Consider the following 26,853-nt stretch of genomic DNA (forward strand, 5'->3'; position numbering starts at 1 on the left):
ATGCATGATTCAACGCAATAAAACAAAACAAAATAGGAGGTGTTGAAAAACACCACATAAAAAAATTAAATGTAAACACTTTCGTACAATAATATGTCATGAAAATGAGCTTTTAATTGGATATGCACTTTATTAAGGTTATGAAATTATGATCACTTTTAGACTTGTGAGCATTTTGATTAATAAGTATGTCCACGTTTTAAGTAGGATTTTTTCATGTTACTGGTCCTTTGTCTATGGAGAGATATCTCTGGATAATAGGATTATTTATGTATACTGTATAATAGTAAATCTGATAGAGTAGAGCTCTTGATCAATTATCTTCTACATTTGTGTAATCCCGCATTTAGTGTCAATATTGCCCCAGGTTTTGGGTAGAGGACAACTTTGCCCTTAACCAAGATGGCGCTGGTGGTATCTCTAGGCCGCCTATATGGGGACCCGAATTTGGGGGTGGAGATAACTTACAGCGCTAATTGGTATGGGGTGTTGTTTTCTCCCCCTGCATGTGTCAGAGAGATGAGGGGTCCCATTGGAATACCTGTTCGGACATGCTCATGCGGATGACAAGGGGTCACGTGACGAGTGGTAATAATGGCGTCACATACGAGATCTCGCGATATCTTGATGGCCATATTGGTGCTACCCGCTAGAGGAGCAAGAGGAAAAACAAATTCTCTGACATCTGCACCCACAAGAGTCAGCCATATATAAACTGGGAATGATCTCCAGTTGGATTCCCACACATCGGGTGGAGCTGTCAGCTGATCAAGCTGATGCTCTAATGCTTTGACTTGCTCCTTCATTGGCCCCAGGCTCATGGGCTGCATCACATGTTAGTTTCCCCTTGCAACCAAACGCCGCTGCCGCACTGAGGCAGCACCAGCCAAGGGAACCTTGACACCTTGGGCTGGGCTTATGCAAGATACTGTTATACATGATAGTGCATCTCATAGTTGTCACAGAGCTGAGTTTCTTATGAAAAGACATGCAGAGATGCATTCCAGTCACCCATTGACCAAATGTACCAAGTTTAAAGACCCTGCCATTAACAGTGTAAAAATGGCAGTAATTTAAATCTTTCCATTGAATAGCAATAGGTAATATTTGATTGGCTGTTTTAAGCACTGCCCAGTTTCCTGAATTTTAACCCCAGTCACCCAGTCATGGTCTGTGCCAAGTTTGGGGCCTCTGACTTTAAAACTATGAAAATGGCAGTATTTAAAAGTTTTACATTGAAGTCAATAGGTGAAATCCGATTGGCTGTTTGAGGCTCCACCCAATTTTCCTAAATTTTGACCGCAGTCATCCAGTGAGTAATTGTGCTAGGTTTGGGACGCTTGGCATTTAAACTGTGATAATAGCAGCAGTTTATCTTTTTATCATTAAGGTCAATGGCTGAAATCTGATTGGCTGTTGTCGCCTCGACCTTTTTTTTTCCTAATTGTGAACCACAGTCACCCAGTGACTAACACTTTAAGGTTTGGGAATTATGGCATTTAATGTGTAAAAATAGAAGCAGTTTTATTTTTTTCTACCGAAAATCAATGAGTGACATCAATAATGTGCCAATGGCAGGATTTTTTATTTTTCCCATTTAAATCAAAGAAATATGATTGGTTGATTTTGGCCCCACCCAGTTTTCTGAATTTTAAGCCCAGTCCTCCAGTGAACAACTGTGCCAAGTTTGAGGACCCTGCCATTAACAGTCTAAGAACAGCGGCAGTTTTAAATTTAAAATTTTCCTATTGAAACAAATGGCTGAAATTTGATTTGCCGTTGTAGACTCTGCCCACTTTTTATACATTTTAAACCCAGTCACCCAGTGACCCACAATGCCAAGTTTGCGTACTCTGGCTTAAATACTGTGAGAATGACAGCTTTTTGCATTTTCTCAATGAAGTCAATAGGGAAAATCTGATTGGTTGTTTGTGGCTCTGCCCACTTTTTAGAGTCCCCAAAATGTGACAGAAATTTTTAGGTTGAACCCATGACTAAGTTACTAAAGTTTGGTGAGTTTAACGAGTGTCAAAAGATTAACATTTTCCAATGAAAGTCTATGACAAAAAGTGGGGTCTTTGGGGGCCGCCCCACAGGCACGGAGGGTGGGATCAGTTAACAAAACACAAGCAACCTATTCAGGTATGTGCCGAACAAGTGTGCAAAGTTTGGTAATTGTACTCCTAAAACTGTGGGAGGAGTAGCGTATAGAAAATAGCTAAATTTTCATTGGCCGTTGCTAGCTCCATCCACTTTGGGGTGTCCCCTCAAAATGTACCCGTTTATTCGGGTTGACACAAACGATATGTGGTCCGAGTTTGGGGAGTGTAGCTTCAAAACTGTGTTAGTTAGAGCGAATTGAATATTTTCCCTGTCAAATTCAATGGCAAAAAGGGGTCTTTGGTGGTCCACCGCAGGGGCCGGGATACTTTGGTGCTTGCTCATCACTAGTCCCCACCTCTTTATTTTATTGCAGTGATTTTACCATTAAAGGGACAATAAACCTCTAAGCATATAAAAAAAAGAATGAAATACATATATTGCTGCCGCAGCAAGCATCTTTGGCTGAAGACCATTTGTGAACATCAGCATGAGATCACAAACCCAAAAATTTAGGGGTAAGGGCAGTGGCGTACATAGAGAAGTAAGGGCCCCATAGCAAGGATCAAACCAGGCCCCCCACACAGGACAGAAGGATATCCGCCTAAACTCCTTTCAATGACACTTGGGCTATTTTTCCCACTGCCTCATTTGCTAAAAGTTGTTCCTTTAGTCGGTAGAGTCCTGACCAAGTTTTCACCCCCAGTAGAAGGGGAGATGATCCCAACTGGGCCCCCTCTTGCCCTGAGCCCCATAGCATTCACACAGTCTGCCACTATGGTAGTTACGCCCCTGGGTAAGGGGCTTAGGCTTAGTCTCTATTTTCTACAGTGTGCAGCGCTGAAGGAGCTGCAGGAGGGGAGCAGGGAGGCCAATACCCCAATAGCTGTGGATTGCATGGTTGGGTTTTCATTCACTTTGTGATCAGATCTTTTAAAAATGTTGTGTAAAAATGGCAGGCAAATTTCAAAATTTCCATCATTTCATGGAGACAGTACTTTAATGTATAATGTGCTAATTATAATTTATGTTGTGTCCTAATTTTTTTTTTATATGAATATATAAAATGCCTTGGTACATACTGTATATTAAAAAAAAAAAAAATGTCCCAGATATTGTCCTGGTATATATAGAGATATATCTATAGATTCTAGCACATTTTACACCTGCATTCATAATACCATTCATATGATAAATTCAATTTAAATTTTTAGCCATAGAAAATCTTCTATTTACTAGTATTGAAAGCTATGGCTCAGTGGTTAAAGCCTTTGCCTTCAATGCAAAAGATCATAGGCTAGATACCTGACAGAAACACTTTTAAAAAAGAGATTTCCTAAATAAATAGTAAAAAAACACAGGGGTGACCCCAACAGGGAAAAATTATGTTTTTTTTTTTTTTTTAAATGGCCCAAATTTTAAATATAATCAAACCACTGGTGTCAAATAACACCTGTGTTAAGCCATGCCCCCAAACCACACCCTGTTATCTGTGCTTAGATATTGCACAATTTGGAAGCTAGAAGGGGGGGGGTTATTGAGGTACATTAGTATTTAGCAGTCCCTATTATAGCTATGCATGCTATACCATTCATCTTTCTGTGGATCCTGAAAGGAAACTTTGGAAGTAAGAATGGGGATTTATTTAGATACATTCTGTATATATACAAACTAAAAAGACAGGGTGGCATTAGCAGGAGGTGCTCAAACCCACATGCAGTCGTGCATATATACAGGGGAGCAAATCCTGCACTTGTGGCCCGTTGCTAATGGCAATCCCCAGCAAAATGCATACGGTGGAGGATGCCCGCGGCGAACCACAAGTACCACAATAGACATCTCACACAAGGTAACAAGTGCGTATGTCATAATCAATATAACAATATAACAAAACAATAACAAATACAGGTGCACTCTGCAGTCTCACTAAACCCTCAAACTGATTTTAAAATTGAGAGATTAGTCAACATGTCCTACGGTGTAGAACATGTCTAAGCCCGGGCACCACGTCAAGGTTTCTCAAGTAGCCCGAGACCTAACGCTCTCCTACCTGAGCCGTATGGGCGATACCAGGAGCCAGTGGGCAAATTACAGGAGCATGAGGCCGACTCACAAACAGCTCACCAGTTACCTCCAGCATGTAACCATGCTTGCAATGGGAGGAGGGAGGAGTCTGCGAGTCCCACTCAAGACTGACTGATATGGCCCAGGCCTCACAGGTGCACCTAAATGTGGCCTGAAGATGGAAAACAGGCACATTTAAATTGGAGTTTATACACCTCCAGGAATCTATATATACAAACTAAAAAGACAGGGTGGCATTAGCAGGAGGTGCTCAAACCCACATGCAGTCGTGCATATATACAGGGGAGCAAATCCTGCACTTGTGGCTCTTGAGTGGGACTCGCAGACTCCTCCCTCCTCCCATTGCAAGCATGGTTACATGCTGGAGGTAACTGGTGAGCTGTTTGTGAGTCGGCCTCATGCTCCTGTAATTTGCCCACTGGCTCCTGGTATCGCCCATACGGCTCAGGTAGGAGAGCGTTAGGTCTCGGGCTACTTGAGAAACCTTGACGTGGTGCCCGGGCTTAGACATGTTCTACACCGTAGGACATGTTGACTAATCTCTCAATTTTAAAATCAGTTTGAGGGTTTAGTGAGACTGCAGAGTGCACCTGTATTTGTTATTGTTTTGTTATAACATTCTGTATATACCAGCCCCTTTTACAATTCCACATGCCATGTTACCCAGCTTTCCTGCAAAAGAGAAAGGTAAATATGGGGAACTGTTGCATAATCTGGGATAAAAAATAAGGCTTTAGGCACATTTAAAATATAGCAGTCCCTATTATAGCTCCATGTGATATGTTACCCAGATTTCCTAGGACCCTGAAAGGAAAATATGAGAAACTAAAGCTCCCAACTGGACTGAGAATGGGCTTTTATTTACTGTAGGTAGATTTTGTATTTAGTAGTCCCTATTTCAGTGTTCCGGGACCAGTTCTCCCAGGAAGCTGAAAGGCAAATATGGGAAACTATGGCACACAATAAAAATAAAAAAAGACAACACTGAGTCCTAGGAGACCTTATGGTGTTACCAATTTTCAGTCCAATTGGTGCACTTTTTATTTGGGTAGAATCAATTTGTCCACAAAACTATTTTTTATTTATTTACTGAATCGGACACATTTGCTCATTTCTACACTAGAGCTGCACTAGATACTTTAACTCAATTAGATGTCTCCTCCATGTTGTTCGCCTTCCTTCATAGTGTTCTGTAAAACAGTGAGAAGCTAAAGCTGCATTCCCATCCTCCCTGTCTAATATTTTTGAGAACAGAGGAAGTTTCCAAAAAGTTATAGAGAACCTGCTGCAGTTTTGTAAATTCAAATTTGCTTGAATCTAAGGGAGTTTGCCACCTTCTCATAAAAAGATTTACCCACAACCTTAATACAGTATATTTACCTCTATCACTGTACCGATTTACAGTATACACATATTTTAATGTAGCAGCTATTGTGGAGTATACAAGTCACATGGAGCTTTAGGTTGGGTAATCTGGGTAAATCTATAATAAATTCTGGAGTTTATTCATTCAATTATGTTTTCCTTCATATCTTACAAAGGGAAAACCAGAATCTAAGTTATATTTCCACAATAAAAACCTATTCAGACTGGTCATTAACTTATTTGGTGCTGGAATGGAGACCACCTCAACCACTCTGCGATGGGGCCTACTGTTAATGATGAAATATCCAGAAATCCAAAGTAAGTAGTAAATATAAGAAATCCAAAGTAAGTAGTAAATATAAGACCTTTACAAAATGCTGAATGAGCTGAAACAGATGAGAACATGCATTCCGATATATATATATGAAAAGGAAATTCGGCGGCACCATGGGACAGCATCCGGAAATGGGACAGCACTTCAAGACTGCACTTAAGTGACTTGGCTTGATAATGGCTCTGTGAGAGAGCTGAAACGTTGCCTGTATCAACATGTGTTGAATAAATATCAAATTGTTTCACTTTTTTATCCAAGGAGTGCTGCGTTATATGTATTTGGATTGTGTTTGGACCCCAGGACCAAGGGGATAACGCTGGCACCTGAACTACTTGAAGCTAGGAGTGCTGCCCTGTGATTTTCTGTATATGTATATATATATGTATGTATTATTATTTTATATTATTTTTTTTTTCATGGTACTGCGCTAGGTACCAAATGAAGCCCATAATCTCAAGCTAATTACATTAATGCATTATGCATTTCATGCTCCTAGTTGTTTATTGCTCCATATGGGGCAGCGCATCTGCATAGAGCCCCATATGGATCAATAAGTATCTAGGAGCACGTGAGCTACCGGACATACAGCATACAACAGGGTGGTAAGGCTCAGCAGCGTACTATTAATAACTATAGTAACTTAATTATGGACCAGTAACCATTTTATGTAAATATATAAGTGAATCCTGTACAATTAATCATCTTATGGGAATGTACAAGAGAAATAGCATTTTATACACATCAGGAGGAGTGTTGAGCACGAATATTCGAATAGCGAATTTTTGTCGCGAATATCATCACTTCGAGAATTCGCGAATATTTAGAATTTAGTGCTATATGCTCAAAAACCCCAAACACTGTGGCATGTTTATAATCGGGGGAGCAATTCCTCTGCATGTGATCCGTTGCTAATGGCAATCCCCAGCAAAAATGCATACAATGGAGGATGTCGGCAGTGGACCACATGCACCACAAGGGCATCCTACACAAGATGGGATAATGTGTGGATGCAAATATAAAAATACATAAATCACTGCGAAAGGTGCACCACAATGATATGCAACTGACAACACTGGCTAATCCCTCAAGTTGATGTTAAGAACTGAGACTTTAGCCAATGTATTCCTGTCAGGAACACTTCGAAGCCCTTTTGCACCACCATCAAGGTATCTCAGTGTGGCCTGGGTTCCTACCACTAGACTACCTACGGAGTGTGAATACGGTCTGAGAGGTGCTAAGATACAACTTACAGCCAAGCTCCCACATGCCTCCATAGTGAAATCACTCATGTAGTGGGAGAGATGATAACATCAGCTTGAGGGAGGGATTATCCCATCTTGTGTAGGATGCCCTTGTGGTGCATGTGGTCTGCTGCCGACCTCCTCCATTGTATGCATTTTTGCTGGGGATTGCCATTAGCAACGGATCACATGCGGAGGAATTCCTCCCCCAGTTATAAACACGCCACAGTGTTTGGGGTTTTTGAGCATTTTCTCTCATTTAGGCCACTTTATTTCAGTTATTTTTCTTGATATGTTTAGAATGTGCCATTGTGTATTGCTGATAGCATTCTGTTGCACCTGGTAGCCTGTGTCACATGGCCTGTTATAGGTGGTGCTTACAGCCTTATCATCTCTCCCACTACCTGAGTGATTTCACTATGGAGGTATGTGGGAGCTTGGCTGTAAGTTGTATCTTAGCACCTCTCAGACCGTGTTCACACACCGTAGGTAGTCTAGTGGTAGGAACCCAGGCCACACTGAGATACCTTGATGGTGGTGCAAAAGGGCTCCAATGTGTTCCTGACAGGAATACATTGGCTAAAGTCTCAATTCTTAACATCAGCTTGAGGGGTTACCCAGTGTTGTCAGTTGCATCTCATTGTGGTGCACCTTTCGAAAAAATATTCTAATCACTGCCGATTAGCGAAATCGCGAATATATTGAAGCACTTGACTATCTGCATATAAAGCTATTCTAATGTTCTGCCGTGCCAACCATTTTCTCCAGTCTCAGGAAACTTATACCAGCTTGAAAAATGTAGCCAAAGTGACCCACGCCTGTATTTCACGTTACGAATTTGCATTATGCGATTTTTACATTGCCGATTTTTCGCATTCAATAAAATAATCTCTATTCTCGAAATTCGCGAATATATGATTTTACAAAATATTTGTGAAATATTGCGAATTCAAATATAGCCCCTGCTGCTCATCACTAATCAGGAGTATATCTATTCATCACTGTTTATGATACTGACCGAATTATACTACAGTTTTATTAATCTGTCTTATAAAGCATTTATCATCTTGGATGGACATGGCCAACTTTTTTTTTTAATATATTATTTTTTATGTCTGTCCGGGATTAATAAGGACTCATTTTTTATTATTATATGATATTATTGCAGTGTGGGTCCCACAGTAGTCACAGCTATCTTGAAGGGAGGATTGACAATATTACTTGTCTGGATAGTGTGATATTTATTAATTGACCTATTAATTATTTTATTTTTTTCAAATAATCAATTAGCTTAAGCACCCATGTTAACCATATTTCAATATCAGTAAGCCATTATTAAGTGTATATATGTTCATATATGTTAGAATTTACGAAGCTACAGTTCTCTTTTTATTTGTATTTAATATAGTGTCATAGATATGTTTATGTAGATAAAATAAAAGTCAAATCATAACTGACAAAATAAATCATTTTAACCTAATAGATAAAGTGCAAAATGAAATAGAAAATGTTATTGGATCTGCTCAACCTCAAGTAGAACATAGGAAGGAAATGCCATATACTGACGCTGTCATTCATGAAATTCAAAGATTTGGTGACATTGTGCCTGGAAGCCTCCCACATGCAACTACTAAGGACATGACATTCAGGGGCTATTTTCTTCCAAAGGTGAGGAGTTTTTTTTTGTTCTTAAAGGGAGTCTGTCACCTACATAACATGTTTTAAACTGATGATATAGCTCTGTAGGAGGCAGATCCATAACACTGATGGTACCCATATTTAGTTTTAAAAATATGCTAATTACCTATCGCAAGTGCTGAGGGGCAGAGAGTGTGCTGCAAGTGCCCAGTGCTTCCCGCCTTACTTGCTCCTGACTCCTCCCCTCTGTATCGTCCGGCCAGCCCTGTAGCCTTGCTGGGTCATTTTCATCTCCATTCATAATCCAGAGCTTGTGCGCTTTACCGCCGGTGTACATAACTGGCCGGCGGTGAAGCGAATAGGCACTAGATTATGAATGGAGCCGCAAGGATATAGGGCTGTCCGGACGATACAGAGGGGAGAAGTCAGGAGCAAGTAAGGCGGGGAGCACTGGGCACTTGCAGCACACTCTCCGCCCCTGGGCACTTGCGATAGGTAATTTGCATATTCAGAAAAACTAAACATGGGTACCATCAGCGTTATGGATCTGCCTCCCACAGAGCTATATCATCTGTTTAAAACATGCTATGTAGGTGACAGACTCCCTTTAACGGTTCACTATACTTTGACAAAAAATCCTAAAAGAAGTGTAGTTATGTATTTAAATGTAAATGTAGAAGTAATAGTTAGAAAAGTGAGTTTATACATTTTTTAGAAAGACATTAATTACAATCATTTTACAGAGACCTTGTAGTGATAAGTGAGCTGTATTAATTGTGTATACACTGCACAGTGTCATCATCCTGCCTTATCCAGCCATACAGTACAGTTATCATCTGTAGTAACAATAATTATCCACTCTCTAATATTTCTGAGATAACTCTGCAAACTATGTCTGAGTCTATACAACAAAGCTAAATATTGAGCTATGAAATTTAGCAGGTGTCTGCCTATTGTGGGTATTCCACTGGACAGTGTGAAAAGGGATCAACTTTAGAAATTATCCATTTATTCATGAGTAGGGATGAGCGAACCCATGGAATTTCGGGTTCACCGGGTTTGGCCGAACTTCAGGTCAAAGTTTGGGTTTAGGACCCGAACTTGAGCCAAACCTGACCCCGAACCTGGGCCCCGTTAAAGTCAATGGGGACCCAAACTTCACTTTATTATTTTCCGTTATAACATGGTTATAATGGAAAATAAAAGCATTCTTTAGACAGAATGCTAAATAAAATAGCCATTGAGGGGTTAAAAATAATAAAAAAAATTAATCTCAGACACTTGATCGCACATGCCTGTATCCTCTTCTTTCTTCTTTCTGCAGGACCTGCAAAAGGACCTGCGATGACATCACTGGGCTCATCACGTGGTGAGAGCGGTGACATCACCGCAGGTCCTTCTATCTTCATTCAGCAGGACCTGCGATGATGTTACTGCGCTCACCACGTGGTGAGCGCGATGACTCCATTGCAGGTCATTTTGCAGGTCCTGTAGAAAGAAGAAAGAAGAGGATACCAGCTGCGTGATCAAGTGGATGAGGTGAGTTTTGTTTAAATTATTTTTAACCCCTCAATGGCCATTTTATTTTGCATTCTCTCTTAAGATTGTTATTATTTTCTGTTATAACCACGTTATAATGGAAAATAAAAAAAATCACCTGAACACCGAACCCGAAGCTCAGTGAAAAAGTCTGGGTTCGTGTCCGGGTACCCAAACTCAAAGTTCGGTACGAACCTGAATTTTTCAGTTCGGGTTCACTCAACCCTATTCATGAGATCTTATACTTCAGGTGATTAAAATTAGAATACGATATCTAGATACAATTACAGATTGTTTCCATCTGCAGATACGCATTTGAATGATTACAGTATCTATGGTAGATACAATTATAGCTTGTGTCCATCAGCAGATATGCATGCGAATGATGATCTTTTATAAAAAAATAAAAAAATTCTGTCAACATTGATGAATGTTAAACTGTTGAAACCTCCTTATATTTTGTTGTGTTACAGTTTTATATGGTAATGCATATTTCATGTTATGTTACCCCAGGGCACCTTCGTCATCCCATTGCTGCACTCTGCTCTGAAGGATAAAGCTTACTTTGAAAAGCCAACAGAATTCTATCCTGGACACTTTCTTGACTCAAGAGGAAAATTTAAGAAGAATGAAGCTTTTATCCCCTTCTCCTTAGGTAAAAATAATTTTCACCCGTTTTGTGTTATCATGCTCTCGTGGAAAGCAATGCAATACAATGAACCTTACAAATTATGCATTGTGTTGCCTCATTCAGCAAAAATTTTGCTTGATGATTTTAGATTACATACATGTTTCAAACTTATTGTCTGTCCTGTGATCACAGCAGCATCAGCAGTTTCAAAACAATAGACTGTTAGTTAATTATAGTAGGAAGGAGAGATTTGTAAAGGGCCCTTTAGAAAAAGTCATGACACCTTCAGTCCTTAGCAAGGACTCCTGCTTCACAGCTGGGGTCTAAGGAACCTCTGATACTGGTTGTTATTCCTTTGATTGCCACGGTCCACACTGCTGCATGATTAAATTGGTTTATCCTATAGTTGAGTCACCGCCGGGGTTACCAATTACCTGATTGGAGACTAGGAAGGAATCGTCTGGAGGATGCAAAGGATGTCCGATCAGTAGGCCTGCTCTTAGGGCATAATAGTGTTGCTCTAACAGCAGTTTGTGTCATATTAACACAGCACACAATGTGTTACCATACAGTATAATACTAATACATTATAAGTTTAAGATAAAGTTATACAATTGCAATTACATAATGATTTTTTTTTTATATTATAAAAAATGGAAAAAAAGAGGGAAAAGACTACACACAAAAAACGAAAATAAAAAAGAAACCTTTATTTAGCATAAAAATGTTGTTGCACTCACATTAAATTAAAATAAAATAAAAACTCTTTAGGTATAAATGCCGATCACATACATTTCACCTTTCAGACCCCATGGTCAAATGTGATCATGGCATCTGAGTGGTCCAGAAGTGGTTCCTGCTCCTGCTGAGATTGGGAACCTGTTATACTATATTAATACCCTGAAACCTCATACAGTATAACAATACAGTGGCAGCACTGTATCGATATATTGAGATTGAAGTGTTCAATGATGGCTATATACCCATCAATCAACACAATGAACAATCTAATCATTGCCAGTAATATTTACCCAGGGAGACTTAAAAAATAAAAGTTTTAAAAAATATATAAAAGTTCAAATCACCCCCCTTTCCCCAAAATCAAATAAAAATACTTAACCAATAAAAAAAAATAAACATCATGGGCATAGCCGTGTGCGAAAACGCTGATACTATTAAAATATAATAATATTAATGCCATACAGCGAATGGAGTAATGAAAGAAAAAATTGTCGATTTGCCATTTTTTTGCACTTTACATTTTTATTTTTTTAGATAAAGTTAACAAAAAGACACACACACTTCAACAGGTTTTCATAAAAAAGTACAGATCACCCCACAAAAAAGAGCTCTCACACAGCTCTGAATGCATAACTACCAAGAATTTATAGGGGTCAGAATATGGTGATAAAAAAATACTTTTTTAAGGTTTTTAATTTTTTTCAGTATTAAAACACAATTTTTATTGGTATTGTTGCAATTGTTACAAATAAAAAGTTATCACTTTGGAAAGGCGGGAAATGAAAAACTAAAACGCAAAAAAAGGAAAATCGTCCAGACCTCTTAGGCTTAAGACTAGAGATGAGCACATTTCTTTTTAAATTCGATTCGGCCGGTTCGCCGAATATTTCGAAAAAATTTGGTTCGATCCGAATTTATTTGAGGCAAATTACGTAAAAAAACCCCTGCTATTTCTAGATTGCAGAGAGCCTTTATAGGTGTGTAGAACACTGTGCCTTGCAGTAACACGCATAGGGTGTCTGCTGTGGTAGTAAAATAATACTGTGAGTCAGTATGATATGCAGATGACAGGCGTCGCTCTTAGAATCACTGCATATTTCACTTATTTGGGCAGTCAAAAGCCAAAATCAACTCAGCCTTACAGAAAGCTGTTAGTGTCAAGAAGAAGCGCACTCCTTTTACACCCTTGTCAGCTGATTCCACATAGATGTCTACAGAACCTCTTCTATTAAACGCTTAAACAAATAGAGCCCCTCAGAAAGAGTGCAGAGGGTGTCAGCAGTAAGTTTGTGTTGACGTCACTGATTATTTTGCCCATTCTCTGATCCATCAGAACAATAACCCACAAAAAACGGATCCTGTCTGTGGAGCATCCGCCTTCACTCAGTCAGTATTTGCTCAATAAATCATCAGTATTGCTAATGCCCCAAAAAACTGGAGTGGATCTAAAACAGAGATGACACATGAATGGAGTATTTGCATGTCTTCTGTGTTTTGTACCCATTCCTGCTTTTGGCTTAAAAATTCTAAGCCAATTCTGATGGGACCATACAGGCCTTTAACCTGCAATACAGACAGGATCCGTTGTGCGTCTCATTTTTCCCTCCTTCTGACAGATCAGAAGTGGTGTCAAATAAATGATGATGTCAGCCAGGCTGAAAGTCAAAAGAGTGGACCAGTCATGAAGTGAGGAGGGTGGGAACAGCACAAGAAATTCACAGAGTGGACCTATGATATAGTAGTAAGGTGGAAGCAGCATGAGGAGACCACAGAGTATCCCAATAACAGGGTCTAGAGGTGGAAGCAGTATAAGGAGGCCAGCGAGTGACACAATGACCGAGTCTGGAGTTGGCAGCAGTTTGAGGAGGCCACAGAGTGGCACAATGACAAAGTCTGGAGGTGGCAGCAGCAGCATCAGTAGGAAGCCACAGAGTGGCACAATTACAGAGTCTGGAGGTGGAGGGCAGCAGCAGCATCAGCAGGAGGCCACCGAGTGGCACAATGACAAAGTCTGGAGGTGGCAGCAGCAGCAGCATCAGTTTGAAGCCACAGTGTGGCACAATTACACAGTCTGGAGGTGGCAGCAGCCACAGTATCAGGAGGAGGCCACAGAGTTGCACAATTACAGAGTCTGGAGGTGGCAGCAGTAGAAACTGCATCAGTAGAAGGCCACTGAGTGGCACAATGACAGTGTGGTGGAGGCGGCAGCAGCAGCATCAGGATAAGTCCACCAAGTGGCACAATGACAGAGTATGGAGTTGGCAGCAGTATGAAGAGACCACAGACTGGCAAAATGACAGTGTGGAGGTGGTGGCAGCAGTAGCAGCATCAGGAGGAGGCTACAGAGTAGCATAATGACAGAGTCTGCATCTGTCAGCAGCATGAGGAAGCCACAGAATTGAACAAGAACAAAGTGTGGAGGTGGCAGGAGCATGAGTAAGCCACAAAGTGTCACAATGACAGAGTCTGGAGGTGGCAGCAGCATCAGTAGGAAGCCACAGAATGGCACAATGACCGAGTCTGGAGGTGGCAGCAACATGAGGAAGCCACAGAGAAGCACAATGACAGAGTCTGGAGGTGGCATCAGCATAAGTAGGCCACAGATTGGAACAATTACCGAGTCTGGAGGTGGCAGCAGCATCAGTAGGCCACAGAGTGGCACAATGACAGGGTCTGGAGGTGTCGGTCATAGCAGCATCAGGAGGAGGCCACTGAGTGCACAATGACAGAGTCTGAAGTTGGCAGAAGCATGAGGAGACCACAGACTGCCCAAATGAGAGAGCGTGGAGGTGGTGACAGCAGCAGCATCAGGAGGAGGCCACAGAGTGGCAAGGTGATATAGTGTGGATAAGGCATCAGCAGCAGGATACCACACAGTGGCAAGGTGACATAATGTGGATACGGCAGCAGCAGAATCAGGATACCACAAAGTAGCAAGGTGACATAGTGTGGATATGGCAGAAGCAGCAGCATCAGGATACCATATAGTGGCAAGGTCACATAGTGTGGATAAGGCAGCAGCATCAGGGCAGCATCAGGATAACACAGGGTGGAAAGGTGACATAGTGTGGAGATGGCAGCAGCAGCATCAAGAGACCACAGAGCGGCAAGGTGACATAGTGTGGATATGGTAGCAGCAGCATCAGGATACCACACAGTGAAAAGGTGACATAGTGCGAAGATGGCAGCAGCAGCAGAATCAGGATACCACAGAGTGGCAAGGTGACATAGTGTGGAGATGGCGGCAGCAGCAGCAGGATACCACACAGTGGCAAGGTGATATAGTGTGGATATGGCAGCAGCAGCATCAGGATACCACAGAGTGGAAATGTGACATAGTGTGGAGATGGCAGCAGCATCAGGATACCACAGAGTGGCAAGGTGACATAGTGTGGATAAGGCAGCAGCAGCATCAGGATACCACAGAGTGGCAAGGTGACATAGTGTGGAGATGGCATAAACAGCTTCATCAGGAGACCACAAAGTAACCCGATGACAGAGTGGGGAGGTGGGTGGCATTACCAGTATGCACTCTTTTGTCAAAGTGTTGGTGTGGCACCATGGATGATCTAGTCTGATGCATCTGGAATTGGTGGGTGGAAATCCTGGCTGATCCATGCCGGGTTTATCTTGACAAAAATCAGTCTCTCCACATTTTGGTGATGCCACAATACTGGCTGTGCAGGACAGCTTTTCCACTTTTCCTGGGAAAACTCAGCTAGTTGCGGCCACAAATCCAGTTTGGCTGCCCAGTAGGCCAGTCCTCGTCGCCCTGTAGCTCCTCTGGGTGCTCCTGCTCCTCCTCAATTGTCGCATGAGTAGAAAAAACACCCATTTTCCTACACATTGCTTGTGCATTAATGTCCTCCTCCTCTAGTTCAGCCCACACAGGGCTCATGTGGCCGTGAGATCTATGCGCCACATCTCCAGTGCCCTTACCAGCCATTGTTACCAGCATCTGTTCCAGGACATGAAGCAGTGGAATAACGTTGTTCATCCCATAGTCCTGGCGATGGAAAAATAACGTTGCGTCCTCAAAGGGCTTGAGCAAACGGCAGGTGTCGAAGTTACACAGGGAGTACTTCTGTCAGCTTGGATTATCAAGAAATTGTTGATGGCCTTTTTCTGTTTGTATAGTTGGTCCAACATATGGAGGGTGGAATTTTAACAAGTGGAAACATTGCATATCAGCCTATGTTGGGGGATGCTGTTCTGCTGCTGCAGCTCAAGGAGGGTGTGCTCTGCGGTGTACGAGTGGCTGAAGTGCATGCAAAGTTTCCTGGCCATTTTTAGGATGTCTTGCAGATGGGTGGAAGACTTCAGGAACTGCTTGACAACCAGATTGAACACGTGTGCCATGCAGGGCGCATGGCTCAGCCTTCCTTGACACAGCACCAACACCATGTTCTTCCCGTTAACTGTCACCATGGTTCTGATTTTGAGTTGCCGCAGAGACAGCCAGGATTCAATTTCTTGATGAATCACACGGCACAGTTCCTCCCCTGTGTGACTCCCTTTGCTAAGGCAAACCAGGTGCAGAACAGTGTGACACCGCCATGCCCTGCACATGTGGTATGCTGGAGGGGCACTGTGACTTGTCCCTGCAGTGGAGGCTAAGGACATGGTGGAGGATGAGGAAGCAGAGGCAGACATTGTTGCAAGACCAACAGCGTGAGAGTTGGCAAAGAAATTATGGCTTGGGACTCTCCATCTCGGCTTAGCACAAGCCATCAGATCTCTGAAAGGTGCAGAGTCCACCACTTGGAAAGGGAGGAACTGCAGCACTAGCAACTTGGACAGAAGCAAGCTCAGCTTCTGCGCCGTTGGATGCGTGAACACATACTGCTGTCTCTTAGCAATCGCTTTGGTGATCGATTGCTGATGGAATGCTTGACTAGGAGGAGCAGGAGCATCAGGACCGGCAGATGATGGGAGGGACAGACAGCTACCTTTTGGCTGAGGTGGTGGAGCCTTGACTGCCAGAAACCGGGTGTGTGCCAGTGGGTGATGCAGCGGTTGCTGCAGCAGGCTGGATCACCACATCGGAGCCACGGTTCTCCCATTAGTGTTGGTCGAGCACCAAAGTGCTTGTGTGCTCTGCTGCTCAAGTAGAACACTTCCTGATGCTCGGGTTCTCTACAGAGCACACAAGCACAATGGAAGTCAATGGGAGAACCCAAACATAAAACCAGGCACCCCCTGGTCTAAAGAGGGAAGGGTGTCGGGACTCTAGTTCGGCTTAGGAGTCCCTGCTCTGACTCCATATATAGCTATGTCCAGTGCTTGGGGACACCCAGTGTATTTAATTCTAATTTAGCCTCTATTTCTGAAAAGTTTTTGACAGGATTTGAACTTTCAACCTTCTAAATTACACCCCAGAATGTTAACCACTACACTATAGAACTGCATGGGCAGTTACTTAAAAAAAAAATAAAAAAAAAATGTTTACAAATATGAGACTTTTGCTATATAGGAATACTTACTATTAGTAAGTATTCCTATACAGCAGAAGTCTCATATTTTTTTTATTTTTAAGTAACTGGCCATGCAGCTTTATAGTGTAGTGGTTAACATTCTTGGCTATAATGTAGAAGGTTGTGAGTTTGAATCCCGCCAGAAACTTTTCAGAAATAGAGGCAAAATTTTATTTAAATACACTGAATCGAGCATTGCGCTTGAGCACACGCGATATTCGGCCAAACAACTTTCTGCCCACAGATTATACATGTGGCAACGTTCACCTCCTCCGGCGGCTTCACAAAAAATTGCCACACCGCCAAGTAGGTGATTTTCCCCCTAACAGTGCACACTGACTGACTGCTACTGCCAATGCCTCTCTGAACCTCTGCACCACTACTTCCCAGGCAGGTAGCCTGCTGCAAAGCATGTGGTCTACCGCATTCCCGTTTGGCTCCCAACCTCCCACTGCTGCCACCCTGCTGACTCCCGTCCACCCTATCTGCTTGCTGGCTCACAAGCAAGCTGCCACCCTCTTTTGCTTGTTAAGATGAAGCCCCTTCTGCTCCCAAGTGCGATCGGCTTTATCATCATCAATAGTGTCTGCACGTCACTGATGTCCTCCTCAACTGTCTCTGGGTCAGGAGCCTGACCGCTCGTATCACCACCTCCCACGCCACTCTCCTCATCACTACTTGCCCACCTAGCGGAGGAAGTGTCGGATGTCTCCTCCAGATCTTGGCTGGCCAGTAGCTGCTGTCTGTCCACTAGTAGCTCGTCCTCGCTGTATAGTGGAGCTGAGCCCACAGCATGTAATACTTCTGTGCGTGATGGAACAGCAAAGGACAGAGGCAGGCTGAGGACTGGTGAGGGCCCAGGGCCTGCTCCCGGGCCATGTCAACTAAGGTTTGTGTCTGACTAACCCACCGACTGTTGGCAGGAGGTGTCTGAGGTCACTTGGGATGACGTAGATGACCGAGTTAACCAATCACGAACCGCTGAGTTGCTGGTGTAGTGTCCCACTAGGTATGGGTGGGCACTACACAAGGGTCAATTGGTGTGCGCATTACTCTTACTCACAAGGAACAGAAATGTCATATTTAATTCTGCATTTAATGTATGTTTTAATGTGTTGTTATATGCAATGTACCCCTGTCTAATGCAGCAGCAGGCCTAGTTGGGTGTAGTTAGACATCCCAGACACTAGAGGGAGATAGGGAGCCCCTAGTATAAATGTCCAGGCCCAGACAGGGAGAAGTTAGTGCAGAGCCAGGAGTCTGAGAAGACACAGGTTAAGAAGCCTGCTCCTGACATGCAGCTGGATAGCCCAGGCTGCTAGTGATGTCCAGGAGGCTGTTGAGAAGCTCCAGCTTACCTGAAGAACAAGAGAGCCTAAGTTAGCTCTGAAGAGATACCCCAGTTGCAGGATTCAACCTCCTGGGAGAAACCGACAGTATCCACCTGATGGGAGGAGGCGTCCCAGGGTAAGCCAAGTGCCCCTGATAGGCAGAGGAACTTAGAAACCCTTGCAAGCAGTATAATACCTGAGGAAGGAGATAACCAAGGATATAAGCCACCCTTTTAGGCATCCGGGCCTTGGGAGATATCAAGCCAGAGTAGGAGTTCTAGAAAGGACAGTGTCAAAGTACAACCTGCTGCTGAGTGCTTGCGGAATTTACCCTCAGTGTAACTTGCATGATTATTGCCTGCCGTATTGTGAATAAGCCCCTTCTGTGGAACTGTAATACTACAGAGACTGTACTACTCCCTGCTGTACAAAGTTGGATTGTTCAGTAAAGTTTATGTTTGGTTCACTGCATACTTGTGTACCTTCATCTTTCCAACCACCAACCGGCGTGCCACCGTCCAAAGGCACTGGCGTCACGAATTACCACAGGGACCTTGCCCCAGGCACACGAAATACCTGTAACATCCAGGGCACCTCAACTACCATCAGGCCTGGTCCCTATCTACAGAGCGTGCCCCAGAGGAACTGTGTCTACCTCTCCTTCACTGCCACGCGCCTGCCCAGGGTTCCGCAAATATAGTGAGTACCCTCGATTGCCCATAACTGTGACCTCACTTCGTCATCCCCTGCAGGTCTGGCGTGTTGCACTGGTCAATACACGACCGCTAGATGACACCGAGAGCTCGGGCCTCTCGCTGCGACTCCTGCTGCCACGACCCCTTAGTCTGCTGCGATGTCTGCCTGCACCAGAACCATTTAGGCCTCTGCCACTCCTCTGTGCATGGCCTTGCACTTCTCTGCCTGACATACTTTTAGCTGAACTAAATAAATTAAACACAAATTAAAACACCCCTAAAAGTGACGAGCATATTTTTCTTGTTGCATTTAAATACACCCTATACGCTTTCACCCAAAAATAATTGCAGAAGTGAACTGAGAATCTATTTTTCTTGTAGTACTGAAATACATCCCTATAAACTTTCACCAGGAAAAAATTAAGTAGTGAAGTGCGTGTAGATTTTTCTTGTTAATGAAATATGCCCCTGTACGCTTTCAGCAGGAAAAAAATTAAGTAGTGAAGTGTGTGTAGATTTTTCTTGTTAATGAAATACGCCCCTATACACTTTAAGCAGGAAAAAAATTAAGCAGTTAAGCGTGTATAGATTTTTCTTTTTGTTACAGAAAAATGCCCCTATACGCTTTCACCAGGCAAAAAATAAGCAGTGAAGTGTGTATAAATTTTTCCTTTTGTTACTGAAATAGGCTAACAAACGCTTTCACTAGGAAAAAATTCAGCAGTGAAGTGTGTATAGATTTTTCTTTTTGCTACTGAAATAGGCCAACAAATACTTTCACCAGGAAAATATTTAGCTGTGAAGTGTGTCTAGATTTTTCTTGTTGTTAATGAAATATGCCCCTATACGCTTTCAACAAGAAAAAATTCAGCAGTGAAGTGTGTATAGATTTTTCTTTTGTTACAGAAAAATGCCCTTATACGCTTTCGCAAGGAAAAAAATAAGCAGTGAAGTGTGTATAGATTTTTCTTTTTGTTACTGAAATAGGCCAACAAACGCTTTTTTGCCAGGAAAAGATTAAGCAGTGAAGTGTGTATAGATTTTTCTTGTTGTTAATGAAATACGCCCTTATACGCTTTCACCAGGAAAAAAATAAGCAGTGAAGTGTGTATAGATTTTTCTTTTTGTTCCAGAAATATGCCCATATACGCTTTTACCAGGAATAAATTAAGCAGTGAAGTGCATATAGATTATTCTTTTTTAATTAAATACGCGCCTATATGCTTTTACCAGGAAAAAATGAAGCAGTGAAGTGCATATAGACTTTTCTTTTTGTTACTGAAATAAGCCAACAAACGCTTTTACCAGGAAAAAATTAAGCAGTGAAGTGCGTATAGATTATTCTTTTTTTAATTACATACGCCCCTATATGCTTTCACCAGGAAAAACCTAAGCAGTGAAGTTCATATAGATTTTTATTATTTTTATAAAAGACGCCCCTATATGCTTTCACAAGGAAAAACTTAAACAGTGAACTGCGTATATATTTTTCTTGTACTACGGAAATACACCCCTATATGCTTTAACCAAAAATAACTTCAACAGTACAGTGTGTATATATTTTTCTTTTTTTACTGAAATATGGCCCTATTCGCTTTCACCAGAAAAAACTGCAACATTGAAATGCGTATATATTTTTCTTTTTCCACAGATATAAGCCACTAAATGCATTTCAACATAGCACTTGCACCCCAAGAACATACAGCTGGAATGACACAGCTGTATAATGGTTATTTGGAACCCCAAATAATCTTTTCCTGCACATGCAAATCACTTTCCTATCATTGTCCCTAGCGTCTTCTGACGTCTCTCGCTGCAATAAGATGCTGTGAAATGATTCCTCCCTATCCTTTCCCTGCACTTATAAATATTTTTTTTCTTTTTTCTTTTTTTTGGCACAATCAAGTTTATCCAATTGCTGTCCCTAGCGCCTTCTCACGTCTTTCCCTGCACTCAGAACACTGAAAAACGGCAGAATCTAAAATGGCTGGCATATTTATAGGGCTGTGACATCACAGTGCTGGCTGGCTGCTGATTGGTTGCATGCATGCATGTCAATCTGGGTGATCCCGCCTTCCCATAGTTCCTTGTCCCATGTCCGCAGTCCTCACACGTGTAGCTTCCATTTTAGGAAATATGCGATTCGCTACCACGAAGCGCAAGGAAACTCACATTTGTTGTGAATCAAAATTTTCCTGAAATTCAGATCAAATTCCACTTCGTCAGCTTTGATTCGCTCATCTCTACTTAAGACCTTTTCAGGCCTAGCCACTAATGGGTTAAACCTCCCATTTTTTATTCTTTACATCAAGAAAACAAAAGGAGTATACAAATATCATCGACATGTATTGGTCTTACAAACATTTGTCGATCACTAAGGAAGGAAGGAGGTGATTACAGTAGATCTCGGAAATTACATATTCTACTGAACCTTTACCTTATTTATATATTCATCCTCTCAGCCACTTCTAGTCTGTAATTTGCTGTCCACAGACCATTAGGTCTTATCACCTGTAATGTTGTCTTTCTTTGTCTTTTTTGTTTTATTCAGGTAAAAGAAGTTGTGCCGGAGAGAACTTAGCAAAAATGGAGCTCTTCCTGTTCTTCACAACCCTTCTACAGAACTTCACATTCCAGGCCCCACCTGGAGCAAAGCTAGATTTTACCCCAGCATTAGGGTTTATTAATGGCCCACTACCCCATGAGATCTGTGCAATTCCTCGCAGATAAGACATATTTATATTTTAAGATAAATCATCCTTCCAATTTAAATGTTCTTCCTGCAGGGTTCGGAAATTAGCTTTTTTAGGCATTTCAATAAGGGGGGCATTTTTAATTTAAGACAATACAAGCTTAAATAGAGATTCTAAGGATAGTAGCCATTGTATTGCATGACTGAAATACAGTATGTATCCGAATGCAACAATCCCAATATTACTGAAACACTGTCAAAGCAAAAGTTCAGTTTCTCTCATCTTGGTTAGGGAATTAGCAGTTTCATAATAAATTCTGATCAACGAATATGGTTTCAACTACAAGTAAATCTGGATATGGATCACTGAATTTCACATTCAAATATATTCCCATATCACCGGTTACAGACTTCTGTATATGGCCCACAGTCTACTGTGGTCTGCTGATGGGTTAGACAGGATGTTGCCTTTTGGCTCATTCCTACTTCATTCATTAACACCAGGAGACATTTGCCAAAGCTACTTTTCTCTATTTTCCTTTTCACATTTAAAGTAGCTTTTTGTTTTTTTGTATTATTCTTGCATTATAATTACCAGCAAAAAATGGAATAAAAATTTCTGAAATAAAGTATTCAAACAATCTTACTTTGAATTTTTTCAACTCCACTTTCTGTAATCTAAGTGTCACACCGGTGACAGGTTTTAGAAGGTCTGAAAGATTATCTGCACATTAGTGATCTGACAGCCTCTTTTGGTTTTGGTTTCACTTTGTCTGTGTGTTGCTTGTATGTCCACACCTCCTGTTCAGGTGTGGATTATGTGACCTTTACCTCCCCCTATTTAGTCTGACTTTACCCATCACTCCTTGCTCTGGATAGCTTCATTTTTCTGTTTTTGGAAGAGCTAAAGTGTGGTTCTAGTTGGAGTGTGGTTCATCCATCATCCATCAGCCTCAGAAGTTAAGTGATCCGCTTGTTGTATTTTGTATTCGCCCCCACCTTTGTTGTTTACTAGGCCTCAGCGAGACGCTTGTTCCTTCACCAGGGAAGGAGCGGGTTGTCTCTGCCCTGTCATTACCATTAATGCATCCGAGGGCCACCAGGGTTTTCTAGGTTCCTGTGTATGGGCATCTTTACCATCGAGAGGTGCCCATACGGATAGGAGTTAGGACCAGGAGCAGGATTTTATAGGTGGTGACCCTTTTCCTTCCCTAGCGGTGAGGCCTAGTGTTTTTTGGCCCATAGTAGAATAGTCCTATCCTTATCCGTAATGTGGACAAGAATAGGACACGTTCTATATTTGAATGTGTGCTGTACACTTCTTTTGCGACCCCATTGAAGTGAATGGTTCTGCTTCCAAACTGGACAAAATGCAGATCAGATGTGGAAAAATATGTTTGTGTGCATTGATTTTAATTTCATCTTTCAATCCCTGATGGCTGAGGAGTGGGAGGGGACGTGGCCTAACCGGATCGGGAGCGCGGCATAACGGGACATAGAAGTTGATTTTTAACTCCATTTTTTCAATCCCTGTCAGCTGAGGAGTGGGAGGGGGCATGACCTTACTGGATCGGGGCATGTCCTTTTGAACAGCTCACTCTAAGACAGCAGCACTGTTCTGTCTGAGTATGAGCTGCAGGGAGAAAGTCACTGTCCCTCCCAGCTCTACAGCTGACAGAATTAGATTTTTTTTCAATCCCTGTTGGCTGAGGAGTGGAAGCGGGCGTGGCCTAAGCGGATCATAGGCGTGGCTTAGCGGGACCGAAAAGTTGATTTTTAACTTCATTTTTTCAATCCCTGTCGGCTGAGGAGTGGAAGTTGGTGTGACCTAACCAGATCAGGGGTGTGGCTTAGCAGAGCCTGGGGGTAGGGTTTTAAGTTCATCTTTTTAGGGTGGACACATTATGGCAGGGGGCGTGTCTGGGCTCCTTCCTGCAAGAGTGACACCACTCTGGGCATCTTACTGTCTCATTTGCATACCAAATAAACTGGATTTTCAGAGGATAAAAATATGTATTGCTGGAACAAAGGCACATATTGAAATAAGGTACTAAGTGCTATTAGGCCATGGCTTTACTTCAATAGCGATTATCCTGGTGACATAGTTCCTTTAAAGCTGACCTACAGCAGTAAAGAAAAATGGCTGGGTTTTTATGGAAACCTGGAGTAAAACTGTGTATGTAGAGGCTAACGGCCTGCGAGCTTCTATTGGCTTATAAGGGTCATGTGACGAAGCTTCTATTGGCTAATGCAATTTTTGGGAATATCTCGGAAACGGTACATCCTAGAGAGCTGAGACCTGGTCTAAAACCTTCTAGAACACCTGATGTACCTGTTTGCCACATGTCTTGATTGTAAATGTGATGGTGCGGATTCCTTTAGCGGACATACATACACACACAAACATACACTCAGCTATATATATTAGATATTGAGCCGTTCTGTTACAAAAGGTTAACTGTCTAGCTGTGTGAATCTTACTTTTCACTTTGTGCCATCATCTAATAAACCTTATCTCTAAATTACTAAAAGGACATAAACACTTATTTAAGCCACATTCTTATCATTAAGATCAGGAGATAAGGAGCCATCAGTTGAGCTGCCTGACAGAATAAAGTAAAAGACAGTTAATGGGGTTTTCCAGGCTTTCAATAATGATGCTTAGGATAAATCATCAATATCAGATCAGCTGGCACCCCAGCCAATGAGCTATATGAAGAGAAGGTTTGTGCTGTCTTCTGTCTCATTTTCTGGACACTGATGCTATGTCTATGGCAAGCCTTCTCTTCATATAGCTGATCGGCAGGGGTGCCAGGTGTCAGAACTCCGTTGATCTGATATTGATGACCAATCCTGAGTAATGCAGTTTAAATTTATTTTTGTTTTCAAAGTTTGCATGTGTCTGTGCATAAGCAGTGTGCTGCTACTTGTAGTCCTTGTTTGTTTTTGGAATAAAGTAAAATTCAGAGCATGCTAATAGAGAATCTCTAGGCTGCATAGAGAAAGGGACTCTTAATTTTTAATAAATACTGATTAGAAAAATTATTAATAGTACATATTGAGTACAATGCAATGATAAATAAATGACTTTAAACCTTTAAGTATATACATGATCAATTAATAGGCCATACAAAAAGTTTACTGAAAAGCTGTTCCACATAAAAACCCCTAAAAACACTAAGGAGAACTCTGTCCATCTGTTTAGAGAATGGTTTAGTTTCAGAGGTGACATGGCTTCTTTACTGTAAAATCTGTTAATCAGTGGAACCTCAGGAGTAGAGTTGAGCGGACACCTGGATGTTCGGGTTTGACCGGTTCGGCCGAACTTCGGAAAAAAGTTTAAGTTCGGGACCCGAACTTGACCAGAACTTGACCCCGAACCCGAACCCCATTGAAGTCAATGGGGACCCAAACTTTTGAGCACTAAAATGGCTGTAAAAATGTCATGGAAAGGGTTAGAGGGCTGCAAATGTCGTCAAAATGTGGTTAAGAGCATGGCAGGTGCTCTGCAAACAAATGTGGATAGGAAAATGACTTCAAATAACAAAAAAATATGTAAAAATAAAAAATGTATCTAGGAGGACCAGTTCCATATGGAGTAGGAGGTTGAGGAGGCGGTGGATGTGGCAGGGTAGGTGGAAGTGGCGGTGGAGGAGGTAGCCTAGACTGTTTTTTATTTTAAAATGTATTTATATTTTTTTAAATTTGGGTACACCCCAAAACATTGGGAAATATTACCCTCTAGTCGTGCTAAACACACTTTCAGACAATACACCGGCTGCAGGGCAGGCCAGCACCTCCAAGGAGTAAAGGGTAAGCTCAGGCCATGTGCCCAATTTAGAGACTCAGAAGTTGCAGGGGCTGACCCCTGTCAGTTAGTTCATGTAAGCGTGTGCATACTTACTGCCCCACCATGTCGCACGTCCCTGTGATGTTCATACCATGCTGATTACGGGTAGTGTGAAATCAGGGTTTCAGGCTGGAGAGGGAGTGTGAGAAAAAGAGACCAACTTCAAGGGAGAAAAATTTAGAAAATTTTTGGGGGATAGAGAAGAAATGTGGGAAAAGCTATTGAGGCACAAATGTGGGACAAAAGAGTCAAGCGGAATTGTGGGAAAAGCTATTGAGGCGCAAATGTTGGCCAAAAGAGTATAGCGGAAATGTGGGACAAAGTATTGAAGCTTAAATGTGGTACAACTTGTTTAAGTTTAAGCATTGAATCAAAGGAGGTGGTGCGCATCAATTAAAGAAGCAGTTCAGAAATTTTATTCCCTGTCACCTATGCAGAGCAGGGGTTTATTCACGTCTAAAATTGTATAATGTCAACCCAAGAATGTAACAGAAAAATTACAGAAATTAATTAACCTGTCTACTTGGTAGAGCAGGGGTCTATGACAAAAAACTATTGTTTATTGTCACCCAAAAATGTAAAATAAAAATTATTGAACTTTATTAAGCTGTCAACTAGGTAGAGATGAATTTGACCATAAAATGTAACTGACAAATGTTTTTTTTTTTTTTTACAGGTCTAATAGGTATAGCAGTTGTACATCACACCAAAAAATTGCTGAATTTCACCATAAAATGTAACTGGCAAATATTTTTTTTTGTTAACCGGCATACTAGGTATAGCAGTGGTACTATACACCCAAAAATTGGTTAATTTCACCCAAAAATGTAACTGACAATTATTTTTATTATTTTAAACGGCCTACTAGGTATAGCTGTGGTACACCACACCCAAAAATTGGTGAATTTCACCATAAAATGTAACAGATAAATTGTTTTATTGTTTAACCTGTCTACTAGGTATAGCAGTGGTACACACTCAAAAATGGTTGAATTTCAACTAAAAAATGTAACTGACAATTTTCATTTTTTTTTTAAATGGCCTACTTGGTATAGCAGTGGTACTATACACCCCAAAATTAGTGAATTTCACCAGAAAATGTAATTTACAATTTAATGTATTTTTTAAACGGCCTAC

At 41.7% G+C, this 26,853-nt stretch overlaps 1 protein-coding gene across 2 annotated transcripts in view; it reads left to right on the forward strand.

Annotated features, from left to right (window-relative positions):
* Positions 1–22,512, forward strand: part of LOC122934422 (cytochrome P450 2K6-like) — a 119,963-nt gene extending 97,451 nt beyond the window's left edge. For both annotated transcript variants that reach the window (XM_044289872.1, XM_044289871.1), the window contains exons 7-10: positions 5,727–5,868; positions 8,609–8,793; positions 10,816–10,957; positions 21,726–22,512. In XM_044289872.1, coding sequence (XP_044145807.1) covers positions 5,727–5,868; positions 8,609–8,793; positions 10,816–10,957; positions 21,726–21,904 — 648 coding nt within the window. In that variant the 3' untranslated portion in view covers positions 21,905–22,512. The remainder of the gene's footprint in view (positions 1–5,726; positions 5,869–8,608; positions 8,794–10,815; positions 10,958–21,725) is intronic.
* The last annotated feature ends 4,341 nt before the right edge of the window (positions 22,513–26,853 follow it).

This window comes from Bufo gargarizans, chromosome 4 (genome assembly GCF_014858855.1).
Source record: "Bufo gargarizans isolate SCDJY-AF-19 chromosome 4, ASM1485885v1, whole genome shotgun sequence".
Taxonomy (NCBI): domain Eukaryota; kingdom Metazoa; phylum Chordata; class Amphibia; order Anura; family Bufonidae; genus Bufo; species Bufo gargarizans.